The 16,380-nt window shown below is 48.6% G+C and overlaps 1 protein-coding gene across 2 annotated transcripts; it reads left to right on the forward strand.

Annotated features, from left to right (window-relative positions):
- The first annotated feature begins 1,928 nt into the window (after nucleotides 1-1,928).
- ANKRD9 (ankyrin repeat domain 9) lies at nucleotides 1,929-9,845 on the forward strand. Of its 2 annotated transcripts, none has more exons than XM_081914976.1 (2): nucleotides 1,929-2,207; nucleotides 8,711-9,845. In XM_081914976.1, the coding sequence occupies exon 2, from the start codon at nucleotides 8,798-8,800 to the stop codon at nucleotides 9,683-9,685; it is 888 nt and encodes a 295-aa protein (XP_081771102.1). In that variant the 5' UTR covers nucleotides 1,929-2,207; nucleotides 8,711-8,797; the 3' UTR covers nucleotides 9,686-9,845. The 2 variants fall into 2 exon arrangements, with proteins under 2 accessions (XP_081771102.1, XP_081771103.1); XM_081914977.1 differs by lacking the exon at nucleotides 1,929-2,207 and adding an exon at nucleotides 3,704-3,815.
- Nucleotides 9,846-16,380: the final 6,535 nt, after the last annotated feature.

The raw sequence follows: 16,380 nt of genomic DNA on the forward strand, positions 1-16,380 counted from the left end.
ACCCAGCCTCCCTGCTGTTCTGAACAGAGCTTATCTCTGTGAGTGAGTGTAACAGTGCCTGCTTCCTCCCACCCCCCCGCTTGATGGGGGATTCGCACCATTTTGTGGTCTTGTCTTTCTCGCTGCTCTTGGTAGCCATTTTTTTTTGTTATGTCACATCCCTACAGCAACATTTCCGGGACCACAGCACTTCCTCAAAATTCCAAATGTGTCAACTGGCCCCCAAAGGTTGGCAGAGCTGCACAGGGCCAAATTCCGTTGAAATCAGGAGGACTGACTTCCAGGACTGTCACCTGGTTAATTAATCTTAGCTGATTTATTAAATTGGATAGAAAGCAATACTTTTGAAGGAAAAATGCACACTTTCCTCTTTTATATATATATGGTGTCCATTTAGCAGAGTGCTTCTCAACCTGTGGGTCCCCAGATGTTGTTGGACTACAACTCCCATCATTCCTAGCCAGCATGACCAGTGGTCAGGGATGATGGGAGTTATAGTCCAACAACATCTGGGAACCCACAGTGAGTTACTGTATGCACTGCTGTAAAAGGTAAAGGGTAAAAGGTAAAGGGTTAGGTAAAGGGTTAGGTCCAGTCGTGGCCGACTCTAGGGTTGCAGCGCTCATCTCACTTTATTGGCCGAGGGAGCCGGTGTACAGATTCCGGGTCATGTGGCCAGCATGACTAAGCTGCTTCTGGTGAACAAGAGGAGCGCACGGAAACGCAGGAGCAGTACCTATTTATCTACTTGCACTTTGATATGCTTTTGAACTGCTAGGTTGGCAGGAGCAGGGACCAAGCAACGGGAGCTCACCCCATTGTGGGGGTTCGGACCGTCAACCTGATTGGCAAGTCCTAGGCTCTGTGGTTTAACCCACAGCGCCACCCGCGTCCCACAACCCAACATACTTCTGAGCAAACATGCTTGGAATAAGAGACTGCAAGAATGCTTTCACGAGCAACCTTCAAAACACCTTCTAGTCAACCGTACAAACCCACTTGTGAGCACCGTGACCACAAGTAGGACAGACCTACTTTAAAGAGGTTGTGCATTCAATCCAAGCAATATAGGTTTTAGTTCCATTTTTCAGGCGGGAATACACACACAAAACCACACACCCTTAAAAAATTCCTGGGCACAGCCCAAATGTCACAGTCTTAATCATTAATTTCAGGTTCTAGGCAACGGATTGTCCCTGGGGCGAACCCTGAGGTGTGTCACCTTTCTTCCCACTTTCAGACACGACGCACAACTGCTCACGCTGAATATGGAGAACAACAACAACAACAACCACCCTCCCGCGCCCAGCAAAGGCACCTCTGCGCGCCTCCCTGTGCGTAGAGGTCAAACTAAACCCCTGCTCTTCCTGATAGGTTTCGGAAGAGCTCTTCTCCATAGCGGAGGTGATGATGACTCACTGAATGCACACATGAAGTAAACAAATAAAAAGTTAGCAGCAGCAGCAAAGTTGGATACTTGCAAGCCTGCAAAACCCCAAGAGGTGCGAGAGATTTGGAGAGAAGGGGAAGGAAGGAAGAGGATCCGCGCGCGTGCATGTGGAAGTTGGGCTCTCCCAACTGTGATGCGCCTGGGAGGGACCACCTGATCCCCTTGGCGGGGGTGGTGGGTGGCACCCATGCCACCTGAGTCACCCACCCCTTTCTTTCTTCCTGCCTCCCTCCGCGTCCTCGCTCGGTCTCCATGGCGCGCGCGCAGCCCGGCCAAGTTCCTTGGAACTTGGCCTCCCTCTGACGCAAACAATCGTCGCGGGGCGCCGGCCTCTCCTCCCTCGCAGCCAATGGGAAGTTGGGGGAGCCCCGGGCGGGGACCAATCACGGGGCGCTGGACGCTTCCCCGGTCCGGACTGACCTTCCCCGGGCCGGAGGGGATAAAAGAGCCTAGAGGAGGCAGCCGAGGTTTGGCTGCTGCTGCTGCTGCTGCCTCTCCTGCGCTCCGGGAAGGGAAGCGGCGATCCAGCTCTGCGCAAGCAGCGGAGGAGAGCGGGGAGGAGAGCGCAGGCCGCGGAGGAGCTGGCGGAGGGCCGGGCTGAGCTGCGTGTGGTTGCCGAGGGCGGAGAGAGGCGCAGCTCATTCATTGCAGCACGAAGCCGGCTCGGCTGCAAGGAGCCGGCAAGCAGCGCCGGCGCCCACGCGCAATTTCCCCTTTCCAAGTCCGAGGCGGCATCATCGCCGGCAGCGGAGGAGAGGTAAGGAGGATTCCGCTCGGGCTTCTTTCCCGTCGAGCAGCCGCATCCCCTGGGCTCCGAGAGGCGTCCGTCCACAGGCAAGTGGGGCGGGCGACCCCTTTCTCGGCAAAAGCAGGAGGCGTAAGGGGAGATCTGGGGCGAGGGAGGAGAGAATTGGGGGCGCGGGAGGCGAAGATGGAGATCTGGGAAGAGAAGGGGGGCGCCTCGAAATGATGCGGGGGGATCGTAGAATTGTCAAGCTGGAAGGGACCCTCAAGGATCAACTAGTCCAGCCCCCCCCCCCCCTGCAATGCAGGAATCGCAACGGGAAGCATCCAGGACAGATGGCCGTCCAACCTCTGCTTGGAAACCTCCAAGGAAGGAAGAAGGAGAGTTTGGGGGGTTGTGAGGAGTTTTCCATTCTGCTCTGAAGCCTTGGCCTTGGAGATCGTTCTCCTAAAAGTAATAAGGTCCTCTCCAGAATGCCATGGGGCAGGAGAGAGAATTTGCCAAGCAAGGAGGGGGGAGCAGGACTCCTGAGCTTGGAGAGTTGGAGGGCCTGGAGAGGGGAGCCTGGGCTTGTGTTGGAAGAAAGGCGAGGGCAGCGAGGAGGAGGTGTCTGGAGAAGGTGGGGAGAGCCTAGATCTTGGGGCTGCAGCATCTGGAAAGACAAAGTTGTGGCATTTCATTGGTCTGGAATGGGGAAGGGCTGTAGCTCAGTGGCAGAGCATCTGCCTGGCATGCAGAACGCCGCAGGTTCAATCCCCAACATCTCCAGGTATGACTGAGAGAGACACCCTCCCTGAAACCCTGGAGCTCCACTACTGGTCAGTGTGGGCAATACTGAGCTAGATGGACCAAACAGCTGCCTCAAACTGAAAGCACTTGGGGCCCCTCAAAATGACCGAACTGGACAATGGACAGTGCACATTGAGTGAGTTTTTGTGGTTAATCGCACAACTCAAACCATGTTCACCTCAGCTGCCAGAATGCAACCAGATTTGGCAGTGGGGTGAGACTGACGGTGTAGCAGCTTCATAGTTGGGTGCAGTCGCACACCCAGCTCACTGCACACTGTATTTTTGCATCGCTACACTCAACGGGGGTTCTCAGGGACGCCAGCTTGGTCATGTGAACTGAGGCTCCTGTCTCAGGCCTGCCAGCTGATTCACTGTGACACCGCTTCATAGTTTGTCCCTTCCGACCAACGACCGAGGTGACGGTCTCAGTTGTTTCATAGCAAGCTTCTCTGAGCCAGGAAGCGAGTACCTTTCAACTTCTCAGCAGGCGCCAGTATGACAGAAAACTGTGTTTCTGAGTTGGCTGGCAGAGTTCCCTCATCTCAGGGGTATCAATAGGAAGAGAGAGACGCAGCAGTGACAACAGCGTGCTTTGATAATCCTCCTGAGCTGGGCTCAAAAGATGCCAGAAAGGAGAATATCCTTATAAAAAGCAACAACTTTTGCCCCATTAGGTGCTTGGGAAACCCACGAGCTCCAAAGCCCGTAAGGCAGCCCCTTTCCAAACGGCTGTCTCCAGTGGTCAGTCGAGCCTACCTCACAGGGTTGTTGTTGGGGTTTAAATGAGGAGAACCATGGATATGGCACCTTGAGCTCAATGGACAAAAAGGTGGGATATAAATTCAATAATAAATAAATATATTTTTTAAAGTTGCCTTCCAGGGAGCCTCCCCCACCCCTGCACTCACCCCACAAACTTTGGCAGCATCTCCTGCACACACACACACACACACACACCAAGCCAATACATTGGGAGAGCACTGGGTTGTTGTCAAGAGTTGCTACAAGGAAGAAAATAAATAAATGGGAAGTCACATTACTGCATGTGTTATACTGATTGGGAATCTGGGAGTGCAGAGGGAGCGAAGGGAATATTTGTAGATTGCTATCTTTCTGAATTTTACATTTGCACAAATTCTGGGTTTCGGATGCATGGAGCTGGAGCAGCCCATTGAGGTTCCACAAAGAAAGAGGAGCAAATGAAGCTGCCTTATACCATAGAATTGTAGAGTTGGGATGCCAAGAGTCACCAACCAGTGTGGTGTAGTGGTGAAGAGCGGTGGACTCGTAATCTGGTGAACTGGGTTCGCTTCCCCGCTCCTCCACCTGCAGCTGCTGGGTGACCTTGGGCTAGTCACACTTCTCTGAAGTCTCTCAACCCCACTCACCTCACAGAGTGTTTGTTGTGAGGGAGGAAGGGAAAGGAGAATGTTAGCCACTTGGAGACTCCTTCGGGTAGTGATAAAGCGGGATATCAAATCCAAACTCCTCTTCAAGTCCAAGCTCCTGCTAAGCTGGAATATAAACTGAAGCCTCCACGACAGATGGCCATCCAATCTCTGCTTTAAAAAACTCCCAAGAAAGGAAGAGTCCAAATTAAAACATTGGTTTATCTAGCTCAGTATTGCTTACACTGGTTCGGAGGCAGACAATCCAGCTCATCTGTTGTCCACACACTGCCTGGTAGCAGCTCTCTAGCTTTCAGACATTTCCAATCTGACCTGGAGATACTGGGGATTGAACCCAAGACTATTTTGCATGCATGTTCTGCCGCTGAGCCACAACCCTTCCGCCAATTTGCTTCAGAACTGTGGTTCTGAAGCTCATATCTTTCTGAGAGCTTCAGTTGTAATTCTCATTCAGTCTTTGACGTGCTGCTTATGCCTCAAACTTTGAATTTCATAACCTATCTTTTGCCTCTTTGGGGGTCAAAGCAAACTGATCTCCTCCCACTATTTTTCGTGCCCATTAAGGATAAATGCCTGCTCAATAGAGTTTGGCGCAATCTAAGGATGTTGCAAGGCATGCTCTTCATTCTGTTATACCAGGAACTTCCAGTCAATGAAGTTGACGTCGGTCACATTTACACATGTTACCTTTATAGCACTTGGAACAGTCTTGGCTTCCCCCAAAGAACTCTGGGAGCTGTAGTTTGTTATAGGTGCTACAATTCCCAGAGTTCCCTGGGAAGAAGGACTCACTGTTAAACCACTCTTATTTCCTAACATTTCTCAACACCTTTCACAAGCTACAGCTCCCCAAATTATTCAGGGGGAACCATGGTGATTTGAAGTGGTATCACAGTGCTTTAAATGGGTGGTGTGAATGTGACCATAGATAGCTTTCTTAGTAATAATAATAATAATAATAATAATAATAATAATAATAATAATAATAAAAAATTATTATTTATACCCCGCCCATCTGGCTGGGCCTCCCCAACCCTGAACAGGGCTGCCTTAAGATGTCTTCTGAATGTCAGGTAGTTGTTTATCGCTTTGACATCTGCTGGAACGGCGTTCCACAGGGCAGGCGCCACTACCGAGAAGGCCCTCTGCCTGGTTCCCTGTACCTTTGCTTCTCGCAATGAGGGAACCGCCAGAAGGCCCTTGGCACTGGACCTCAGCGTCCGGGCAGAATGATGGGGGTGGAGACGCTCCTTCAGGTATACTGGACCGAGGCCGTTTAGGGCTTTAAAGGTCAGCACCAACACTTTGAATTGTGCTCGGAAACGTACTGGGAGCCAATGTAGGTCTTTCAAGACCGGTGTTATATGGTCTTGGCGGCCGTCACCAGTCTGGCTGCCGTTAGTTAAATCAAAATACACGTCCTGTGTCTTTTTTGGGGGGGGGGGTAATATTCCTTATCCTATCCTAGGAAACCTCAAGGGCAATGGCCCTGAACAGATCTTTGCCTACAAGTTGTTTAGATTCCTGGTGTCCGTAAAAGCTAACTTTGCAGTTTTCAGTTTCACCTACCTTAAGGGAAGTTGTTTGCAGTCCGGACCAGATTTAAGCTGCCCTGTTTGTTCAACCAGCTCTTCCCTCCCCGTTTTATTATATTTTTTTAAAAGGGACATGGGGTAGTTGGGGGGAGGAGAGGAAAGTTAATTGCTAACTGTTGTGCTGGAAATTAGGAGGCACAAGAGGTGAAAGGATGAGGGGAGAAGTGTCCTTGCAGACTTTGTTGGGGGTTTAGGCATTTATTATCTAGAGCTGCTTAAGATTCTGCTGCAGAAAGGAGGACATTGCAGACAGTGGCTAAATCAGCCAGAGGGTTTGGTGAAATGCACAAGTCCTGTGATCTTCAGATGGAGGGCGGCTTACAAATTTAATAAATAAAATAGCATAAAATTAAAAGTCCATTGTGATGTGGGAGGTGGGAAGGAAGGTTGAGGAGTTAGTAGAGGGAAAGAGAAGACTCTCTGGACATCAACATTAAAAAAACACTGTAATTATTTAATTTTGAATTTATATCCCACCTTTTTGTCCATTGAGTTCGAGCTGGCATATGCATGGTTCTCCTCTTTCCTCATTGAACCCCCACAACAACCCTGTGAGGTAGGATAGACTGAGAGCAACTGGCCCAAGGTGGCCAAGTGAAGTTCACAGCTGGGTGGGGATTTGAACCCTCGTCTCCCAGGTTCTAGTCCAGCACTCTAACCACTGTGCCACGTCCCCTTAGGATTGCAGCCCCGCCATAGAGTGATGCTTAATTACTTTTATAATTTAGAGCAGGCATAGGCAAGCTCCAGCCCTCCAGATGTTTGGGACTACAACTTCCACCATCCCTGACCAGTGGTCCTGTTAGCTAGGGATGATGGGAATTGTAGTCCCAAACACCTGGAAGGCCGGAGTTTGCCTATGCCTGATTTAGAGACTCCATCGCATGGCAGAGCTTTTATGCTAGCTTGTCTAAATGCATTTCCCTCATCTATATTGTTTGGAAGGTTTCAAAATAAATCCTCTCCCAGAGACAGATTTTGTTCCTGTAATGAGAAAACACCAGAGACAATACACCACATAATTTTGGGTTGCCCTCTTCTCCACACCCATCAGAGATCTCCTAGTGACTCCCTTACAGCTCAAAATATCGATTTGCAGGGAGTCTGTAATCCAATATTTGTTGAGGGATGATACTCCCGAAACTATCAAGATAGTCTCGTGATACTTAGCCGAGATTTCTAAAGCTAAATCTAAAGTTGCCTGATTTATTTAATGGTGGTTATCTAGTCTTTTTATTGCATGTGTTTGAATTATCAATGTATTTGGATGACTTTGCATGGTTTTATGATTTTACTGTTTTAACTTATGCCAATAAAGGCTAGTTAAAACTAAGTTACAACAACACTGCTCCATGCTGGGTGGTGCTGGAAGGAACATAGAGAGCTGCCTTTGGCCGTGTGAAATCCTTGGTCCATCTAGCTCAGTATTGTCTGATCTACTTAGCCAGGTGGACAGATGGTCTGGCAGCTTTCTATAGTCCTGCGAACTCACTGGTAAACCCTTGGTAAACCACTTTTGCTCTCAGAAAGCCTTCTTTTGGTGTTGAAGGTGCCTTTGGCTTGGCCATACGGTTTGGGTACTGTACAGGTATTTTGAGAACGCGTGTTTCTGAACTACACAGAGTTGCTTGATGAAAGCACATGAATAAATACCATTACACTCAGTGGGGAGGGGGGACTTAGTGTTAGTTATAATAATTTTTATTTGTATCCCGCCCATCTGCCTAGGTTGCCCCAACCACTCTGGGTGGCTTCCAACAAATATAAAAGCATAATGAAACATCAAACATTAACAGCCTCCCTATAGAGGGCTGCCTGAAGATGTCTTCTAAAGGTTCTGTCAACACCAACACTTTGAATTGTGCTTGGAAATGTACTGGGAGCCAGTATAGATCCTTCAGGACTGGTGTTATATGTTCTCGGAGGCCACTCCCAGTCACCAGCCTGGCAGCCACGTTCTGGATTAGCTGTAGTTTCCGAGTCACCTTCAAAAGTAGCCCCACGTCGAGCGCATTGCAGTAGTCCAAGCGGGAGATAACCAGCGCATGTCATAAGGTCCAAAGAACAGATTATGGGAGAGTTCTGTGGTTGATCTCCTGCTTCTCAAAAAAAAAAAAAAAAAAAGTTCATAAAAAACTGAGCAGCGTCAATCTGCTGATGTTTTTGTCTTTATTTTAATGCAGCTGGGCGTGGGGGTCTGAATTTGAACAGAACTATAGCACTGGAGAATTAAGGTGTTTTGACACACACACACACACCCATGATGTTTTCCTGGTCCAAATTGCCCTGCTCCCCAAAAGCTGCAGTTAGCTTTGCAAGATTGCCGGGGGCGGGGGGGAGCGAAGTAAAACTCACATTAAATTGGGAATAGCCAAAGTGGCGCATTTCAGGTGTTGTTGGGCTGGAGTTCCCATCATCCATGACCAGTGGCCTTTGTGTGCATCAGTGGCATAGCGTGGGTTGTCAGCACCCAGGGCAAGGCAAGTAATTTGCACCCCCTAACCCGTGGATTTGCGCCCCCTAACCCTAACCCCCAGATGTTGCACCCGGTGCGGCCGGCCCCCCCTGCACCCCCACGCTACGCCACTGGTGTGCATGCACAACTTTTGTGTTGAAGAGCACCCTCTGATAAGAATTGTACAATGGGCTCATAGGGGCGACGTCTGAGTGGGCAGCAGTGTGCTTGTGTGTCCTAATCATTGTGCTTCTTCCTTTCCCAGCATTCTCATCTCTCTTGGGCCTTCATGAAGAAACGGCTTGGTAGACCATTGAGAAGCCACCTTCCTTGACGCGCCACCCCCCCAGCGATGCCCTGGAACATCAAATGGCTGAGCAGCTACAGCAGCCACAGCTCCCAGTCCCAGAAGCAATGCAAGAAGTCCTCCTTTGCCTTCTACCAAGCGGTGAGGGACCAGCTGCCCGTGTGGCTGTTGGAGGACATGAGGCGCATGGAGGCCTTCCACTGGCAGGAAGGGGGCAAAGTCAGCACCTACTCCCCTTCCGAGGCCCTCCTCTACGCCCTGGTGCATAACCACCAGCCTTACGCCCGCTACCTGCTGAGCAACTTCCCTCAGAGTGCCCTGGCTATCCCCAGCCTTCACTTCAGCTGCTGCCATTCCTCCGCTCCTCACTTGGCCATGGCTGTGCGCTACAACCGTGTCCACATCCTTCTGGAGATCTTGAAGGCCATCAGAGACTTCCCGGCCAGCGACCGGGCCAGCTATTTGGACCGCAGAGGGTGCAGCCGAGTGGAAGGAGGCAAGACCGCCCTCCATGTGGCTTGCGAGCTGGTGAGGCCTGAGTGTTTGCTCCTGCTGCTGGGCCACGGGGCCTCACCCTGCCTTGTTGACTGCACGGGGAACACGCCCTTGGACCTCCTCCTGCAGCAGATCTGGGAGAGCCCGGCCTCGAACCTGCGCACCAAGCTGCTTCTCCTGGACTCCCTGTTCCTCTTTGTGCCTCAGGGGTCCCACTGTGCCATGAAGGAGCAGCTGCTGCAGGACTCTGAGCAATGGCAGGACTTGCTGGGGAAGCCCAGGTTCCAGTGGCTGGCGGGCTTAGCGCCTCCCTCCCTCTTTGTGAGTTCCATGCAAGTCTTAATCGGGACCATTACGCCAGATCAGTTCCCAGAGGCGCTAGACGACCTGCCTTTGCCACACTTCCTGAAGCCCTTGGACCTGAAACTGAAGAGTTAAGAACTTTCCCCCCGGGGCGTCCTTCCTTCCTTCGCAGTTCCCGCTTGCGTGATGAAAATAGGGCTCTCGGCTCTTGTGCGGAGAGCCGGTGTGTTTAATATAAAAACTGTGGGAGTGGGAGAAGCATTTGTTTCCATTAGAATTTGTTTTTTTAAAAGCCCTGACTGTGGTGTTGTCTTTTATTTGAATGTGGTGGAATACCTGCAGAGCGTTTGAGAGGAAATGTTTTGCTTGATGGTGAAGGGCAGATATTAAAAGCAAGCTTTGGCCCTCCAGATGCTGTTGGACTCAATGGCCAAGGGCTATGAGAATTGGAGGCTAGCAGTATTTGGAAGGGTACATGCTCGTCGTGCATGTCTGAAAAGGCAATGTAGGTGTTCAGAGCTGAGGCTAGCAGCATAAATAATTAGATAAATCAGGGCTAGCCAACTTGCTGTCCTCAAGGCTTGGCTGGGCTCCAGCTTCCAATGTCCCTGCATGGTCATGATGGAGTCAGCAATGTAAACGGTACCAAGTAGGCCATTCCTGCAATGTGAAAATTGGCCGCTGCTGCAAGCCTTCACTTCATATTATACACTTGTACCTTAGATCCTGAACGCCTTGGTACTTGGGCGTTTTGGCTCCCAAACACCGCAAACCCGAAAGTGAGTGTTCCGGTTTGCGAATGTTTTTTGGAACCCAAATATCCGATGGGGCTTCCGTGGCTTCTGATTGGCTGCAGGAGCTTCCTGCAGCCAATCAGAAGCTGTGCTTTGGTTTCCGAACATTTTGGAAGTCGAACAGACTTCTGGAACAGATTCCGTTCGACCTCCAAGGTACGACTGTATATCCTTTCTGTGTGATCTAGGCTCCTCTTTTAAGCACAAACACTGGTAACTCACAAAACAGGTCCAAACCTTACGGCGATTTCCCGGAGCGCTCATAAAAATTATTTGGATTGCACAATCCCTTTTCCATCCTTATCCTCAGAGAAGAAGGCTGTCCATGGCTATTCGTCATGATGGCAATATTACCTCCAGCTCCAGAGACAACATGCCTCTCAAATACCATATGCTGGAGATGAGGGGTAGGGAGCGTGCCAGGGGGCACATGCCGTGTGGCTTTGCAAAGGTGTGGGGCTTTTAACCTTTGTTCTGATCCAAACATAGGGCTTATGCGCCTGCCAGCACATCCACACCTCTCGGGAGTGCGTTCCACAGCAATTATATGGGGTTGGAATATCGTTTTAAACATAGATGTGGAACCATGGGGTGCATTCCAGAGAGGGTGAACATGGAGGAATATTTATATTGCATCAAAACACAGTTGTTAGGTTATTATAAATAACTAATCCACCTGGTCCCCGAATGCATTCTTTTATCTCCCCTCCCCCTTTCATATTCCAGTACTTTGCAAAAGATGCCCATTTGCCATTAAGAGAATTCTTACTTTATCTGCCTTCGGCTGGATGTGAATAACAGCACAGCCCATAGAAAGAGAAAAGCACAGAGGGTTTGGGTTGAAGGAAGATGTTTTGTGAAGGCAATTGATCCATATTAGCTCATCATCCCCAGTTCCACCTTGAGATGCCAGGTATCACACCTGGGGGGCCTCTTGCAAGCCAGGCATGCTTCCCACAACTGACCTGTCAGCAATTCAAATCAGTGGAATCTGAGAAACTGATGCTTTGATCCAGCTGAACATGCATGCATCTGCCAGGGATAGATAATCAGCAATAGCACTGTTGTGATGTCCCCCTCGTTCATGAGTAGCAGCTTGGCAGCATCACTGATATATAGACCAGGGCAATGTGTGCACATTCCCAGCAAAGGAACATCATCTACAGGATTCATTTGCATGTCTGGTTCGTCCCCCATTTATAAAGAGGTGAATGGAAGAGGCGCTAAAGGATCCTGCAGTCCTGTGGGTGTTTGCAGTGGTTCAGGAGTGGCATATTGGCTAATCTGCCAGCCTGAAATCACTTAACACAGGATAGGATGGAGGGACAGTACCATACCACTTACCACTTCAAGCTTCCCGTCCAGGGGTTTCTGTGCTATTTAACTGAACACTTGCTTCAAAAATGGCAGATTCTTAGATTCACCCTTTAATTGGCTCCCCCCCCTTTTTTCTGCAAAATCAGTATCACCACAGATTTCCCTTTTCCTAGGAAGCAGAAAGTGACTAATAAAAGATAAAGGTAAAGGGACTCCTGACCATTAGATCCAGTCGCGGACAACTCTGGGGTTGCGGCGCTCATCTCACTCTACTGACTGAGGGAGCCGGTGTACAGCTTCCGGGTCATGTGGCCAGCATGACTTAGCCACTTCTGGCAAACCAGAGCAGCGCATGAGTTGTGTTTACCTTCCGCCGGAGCGGTACCTATTTATCTACTTGCACTTTGACGTGCTTTCGAGCTGCTAGGTTGGCAGGAGCAGGGACCGAGCAACGGGAGCTCACTCCGTCGCGGGGGTTCAAACTGCCAACCTTCTGATCAGCAAGCCCTAGGCTCTGTGATTCAGACCACAGCGCTAGGGTTGCCATATTTCAAAAAGTAAAAACCAGTTCACCCCAAAGATTTTTGGAAGACCCCCCCAAAAAAAAAACATTTTTAGACAGCTGAATTGCCAAAGATCAAAGTGCCACCTTTCAGAAATTCCCCCGGACGTCAATTCCGCCTTTGAAATCCTGGTAATGTCCAGACGTATGGCAGCCCTATAAAAGAGATCTTGCCGTATGCTGGAAAGAGTTGCTAAATAAATAAATAAATAAATAAATAATTTTTTTGAGAAATGCAGATGCTGGCCACATTCACAACAGGCCTTTAAATCACTATGGTACCTCTTTAAAGAGTCGCAGTTTCCTCCAAATAATTCTGGGAGCTTTGGTTTGTGAAGAGTGCTGAGGGTTCTTAAGAGACCCCTATTCTCTTCAGAATTGCAGCTCTCAAAGTTGCCTGTCAAGATGGCAACTTAAGATTGGTTATTCAGCTACTCTGGGAATTGTAGATCTGGGAGGGGAATAGGGGTCTCCCCTAACAGCTCTCAGCAGCACCCTTCACAAACTGCAACTCCCAGAATTATTGGGGGGCGGGGGCGAGAATCCTGACTGTTTAAAGCGATCTCAGAGCGCTTTAGATGTGCAGTGTTAATGTGGTCGCTGTTGCTTCACTTACTAAGCCCTCTTGATTCTTAAAATCTACCCTTCCTCCTCTGCTTAACACTCACCCAGAAAAAGCACTACTGATCTGAAATGCTTGCTCACTCTTTCATAACAATTTGGTTGGTCGCGGAATTCGGAATGTTCCCAAAATAAAAGCGTACCCTTCGGTACCCGCAAGAAAAAAGCCACTGATTTTAACCTACCGTAATTTCTCTGCTCGGTTTTATTTCAGATCCTTCAACTGTCCCTATTTTCCAGGGACAGTCCTGGATTTACAGAAGCTGTCCCAGTTTCTGATTTGATGCCGGAATGTCCCGCTTTTCCTTAGGGCAGGGGTGCCCAAACTTTTTTCAGAGAGGGCCAGATTGGATGAAGTGAACATGCGTGAGGGCCAACCAAAGTTCTTGAGCTTTTTTCAGGATTGAAGTTGTTGAACCTTTTTTAAAGATTTGACCCCAATCAATAAACTGCCACAGGAGCCAGATAAAACCGTCCAGGGGGGCGGATTAGGCCCCCCAAAACGGACTTTGTACATGCCTGCCTTTAGGGTGTCCCTGTTTTCATCAGAGAAATGTTGGAGGGTATGGAGTTATGCAACCCCTGAGCCAAGGAGATAAGTAACTACAATTCTTAGAAGACATCTGAAGGCAGCCCTGTATAGGGAAGTGGTTTTTTTTTAAAGTAATGTTTTATCATGCTTGTTGCTCAGTCTGTAGAGCACGACACTCTTAATCTCAAGTTCATGGGTTTGAGTCCCATGCTGCGCAGAAGATTCCTGCATTGCAGGGGAGTCGATTCCAACTCTATAATTCTATGATTCTACTCCCCCGGATCCTCGTTAGGATCCGGAATTCATTAATGCTTTGGAAAGGTGCTGGGACTGCCAAAGGCTTTGAACAAGAGGCCTACTGTTCTGATACGGAGTATTACCTCACAAGCAGCGATTCTGTTTCCTAACACTTGACAGCATGCCCAAATCGGGCCTTTCAAAGGGGTCACTCATCGTCATCATCACTGTGGCCTTTCTGCAGGGGTTGCTGGCTGGAAAAGAAAGGGGGGGGAGGCAGCTAATGCCCATTATACAGCTGCTGTCATGCTTAATAAAGCTATCTGGGGTTGCTATGTCAACCAAACTAATGGGCACCAAGGCCAGCTTCCAAAAATGGCCGCCACAGAGCAAGAAAGGGAAAGGGAGAAATCCCCTTCGCCTACAAATGAAAGAGAAATATACTTTTATTTTAGTCAGGATTCATCAAGGGTATATTTCAATCCCGTTTCCAATCAATTCAGCCCTGGAATATGTGAAGACTATGTCTAGGAAGAAGAGAGTTACTCTGACCATGTGCAAAGTATCTCTCCTTCACCATTGAGTATTCGTCGGCAAAATGCACACACCCATGGCAGACGTTGCCGGTGCTGAGCTGATTGTATATTTATTTAATTAACAAGATTGATATGCCATTTAATCATCAAAACCTGGAAGCAGTTTATATAAAATATACATAAAAATTACCGATGAAAGCAAAAATGATTTAGCCTTAAAAAAAATTCCCAAATAAAATACCAGCAATTTTTTTAAAAAACATACCTTATAAAAGACATACAAAAAGGCCTATGAAATTTACATGTCTGAAGAGGCTTTCTTCAACAAAATTATTTTTTAGCAGGAGCTGGAAGTAGTGAAGGTGTCTGACTAATCAAGGGGCAACAAATCCCATAAACTGTGACTTTTTCCCACCCTACCATATATGAGAAAAAAAATGAGAATTGCAATGATAGGACACTGTTCTGTTCCTTGCGTAAAAATGGGAATCATTTTGAAAATCTAGTTTCCAAACGACATGGAAGGAGGTTGGAAGGCAATAAGATCTCTGATTTAATAATAATAATAATAATGGCTTTTAATTGTGTGTTTTGTATGCATAATGTTGCAAACTTCTCTGGTGTTCTTTATGGCTAGCAGTATATAAATATTAACGATTTCAATAAATAAAAAGCGGGATGGCGAATCCCTTTGCAGACATAACAGAAGATTAATTAAGGAAATCTTGATCCCTCAAGTCTAGTCTCAGGATTGAGGGAGTCAAATGCATTTGAAGAGAACAGGCCAGCCAACATCACAACTAGTTTTGCCTATTATACTTCCCACTACATATCAGTCAGAGGAAGGTTCTGGAATTGCTGCACAATTGGCCACGAGCAGCCTGCTCCTGGGACACTGCAATCGTTTCTACACAGTCTGGGGGTGGCGGCGTTTGACCTTGCATGGCGGAGAAGTATTCCGCTCAGCTGATTTCAGAAAACAGTTATCTTTCTAGGCCAAGAGGTGTTGCATCACTCGTCCCCTATCACATTCGCAGCCCAAAGGAAAAGGGGGGGGGCAGCAAAGCATAGAGATCAAGTGTCAGGCTCAGAGGAGAGGGAGATAGCAGCGTGTAGCTTAGACACGCTTGAACTCACAGAAATCCCCAAGCTTTATAAACACACTGAGATACTTAGCATTGGAACCCTGCATGATTTTTGTACATGCATTGGGAGAAAAACCCACAACCTTGCCTACGGCACCTTTTCTTTTAAGCTTGATTCACCTGCTGCCCTGTGATTAGGTAAAGTAAAGGTAAAGGGACCCCTGACCATTAGGTCCAGTTGTGGCCGACTCTGGGGTTGCGGCGCTCATCTCGCTTTATTGGCCGAGGGAGCCGGTGCACAGCTTCCGGGTCATGTGGCCAGCATGACTAAGCTGCTTCTGGCGAACCAGAGCAGTGCACGGAAACGCTGTTTACCTTCCCATTGGAGCGCTACCTATTTATCTACTTGCACTTTGACGTGCTTTTGAACTGCAAGGTTGGCAGGAGCATTATGGGACAGAGCAACGGGAGCTCGCCCCGTCGCGGGGATCCAAACTGCCGACCTTCTGATCAGCAAGTCCTAGGCTCTGTGGTTTAACCCACAGTGCCACCCGCGTCCCGTGATTAGGTAGTTATACTTTAAATAAAATTTTTAAAACGGCTTTTATCGACCCGTGGTTTTCTCCCAGTCCCTGACAAAAAGAACTCTCAGCCCAGTTCTCAAAACAGCATCTTGGACGTTTGCATGCGCAAGTGGAAAGAACATGACCAGGATATGTGCTGATGCTCCTCTGTTTGCAGGATCTTCGGAGTGGCACAGATGCTGCACAATGGCCACAGCTTCTCTGTTTACATTGGAAGGGGAAAAAGGAGGTGGAGGGCTGGAAAGGGAGCTTGTGCGATTGTTCCAAGATTCCCCAGATGTTCTGCCTTCTAAAGGCCCTCCAAGGATGCCAAAGGTTTTCTGTAGAAACAGCTGTCATACTCTGGAAAGCCACTTTTGTCATACCCACGCTGTAAATTTAAAGCACGTAGCTTCCTCCCTCCTCCCTCCCCCCCCCCCGAATCCTGGGAAGTGTAGTTTGGGTTAAAGGTGCTGGGAATTGTAACTTTGTGAGAGATTAAGAATCCCAGGATTTGGGGGGGGGGGGGGAGTAATGTGCTTCAAATGTATTTTAAATGTCTGGTTATAGGAAAGCCCTTTTA

This window comes from Podarcis melisellensis, assembly GCF_964234715.1.
Source record: "Podarcis melisellensis genome assembly, chromosome: 1".
Lineage (NCBI taxonomy): Eukaryota > Metazoa > Chordata > Lepidosauria > Squamata > Lacertidae > Podarcis > Podarcis melisellensis.

Bases quoted from the DNA above. Each gene is read 5' to 3' on its own strand.
- ANKRD9 (XM_081914976.1), top strand. From the start codon at position 8,798: ATGCCCTGGAACATCAAATGGCTGAGCAGCTACAGCAGCCACAGCTCC.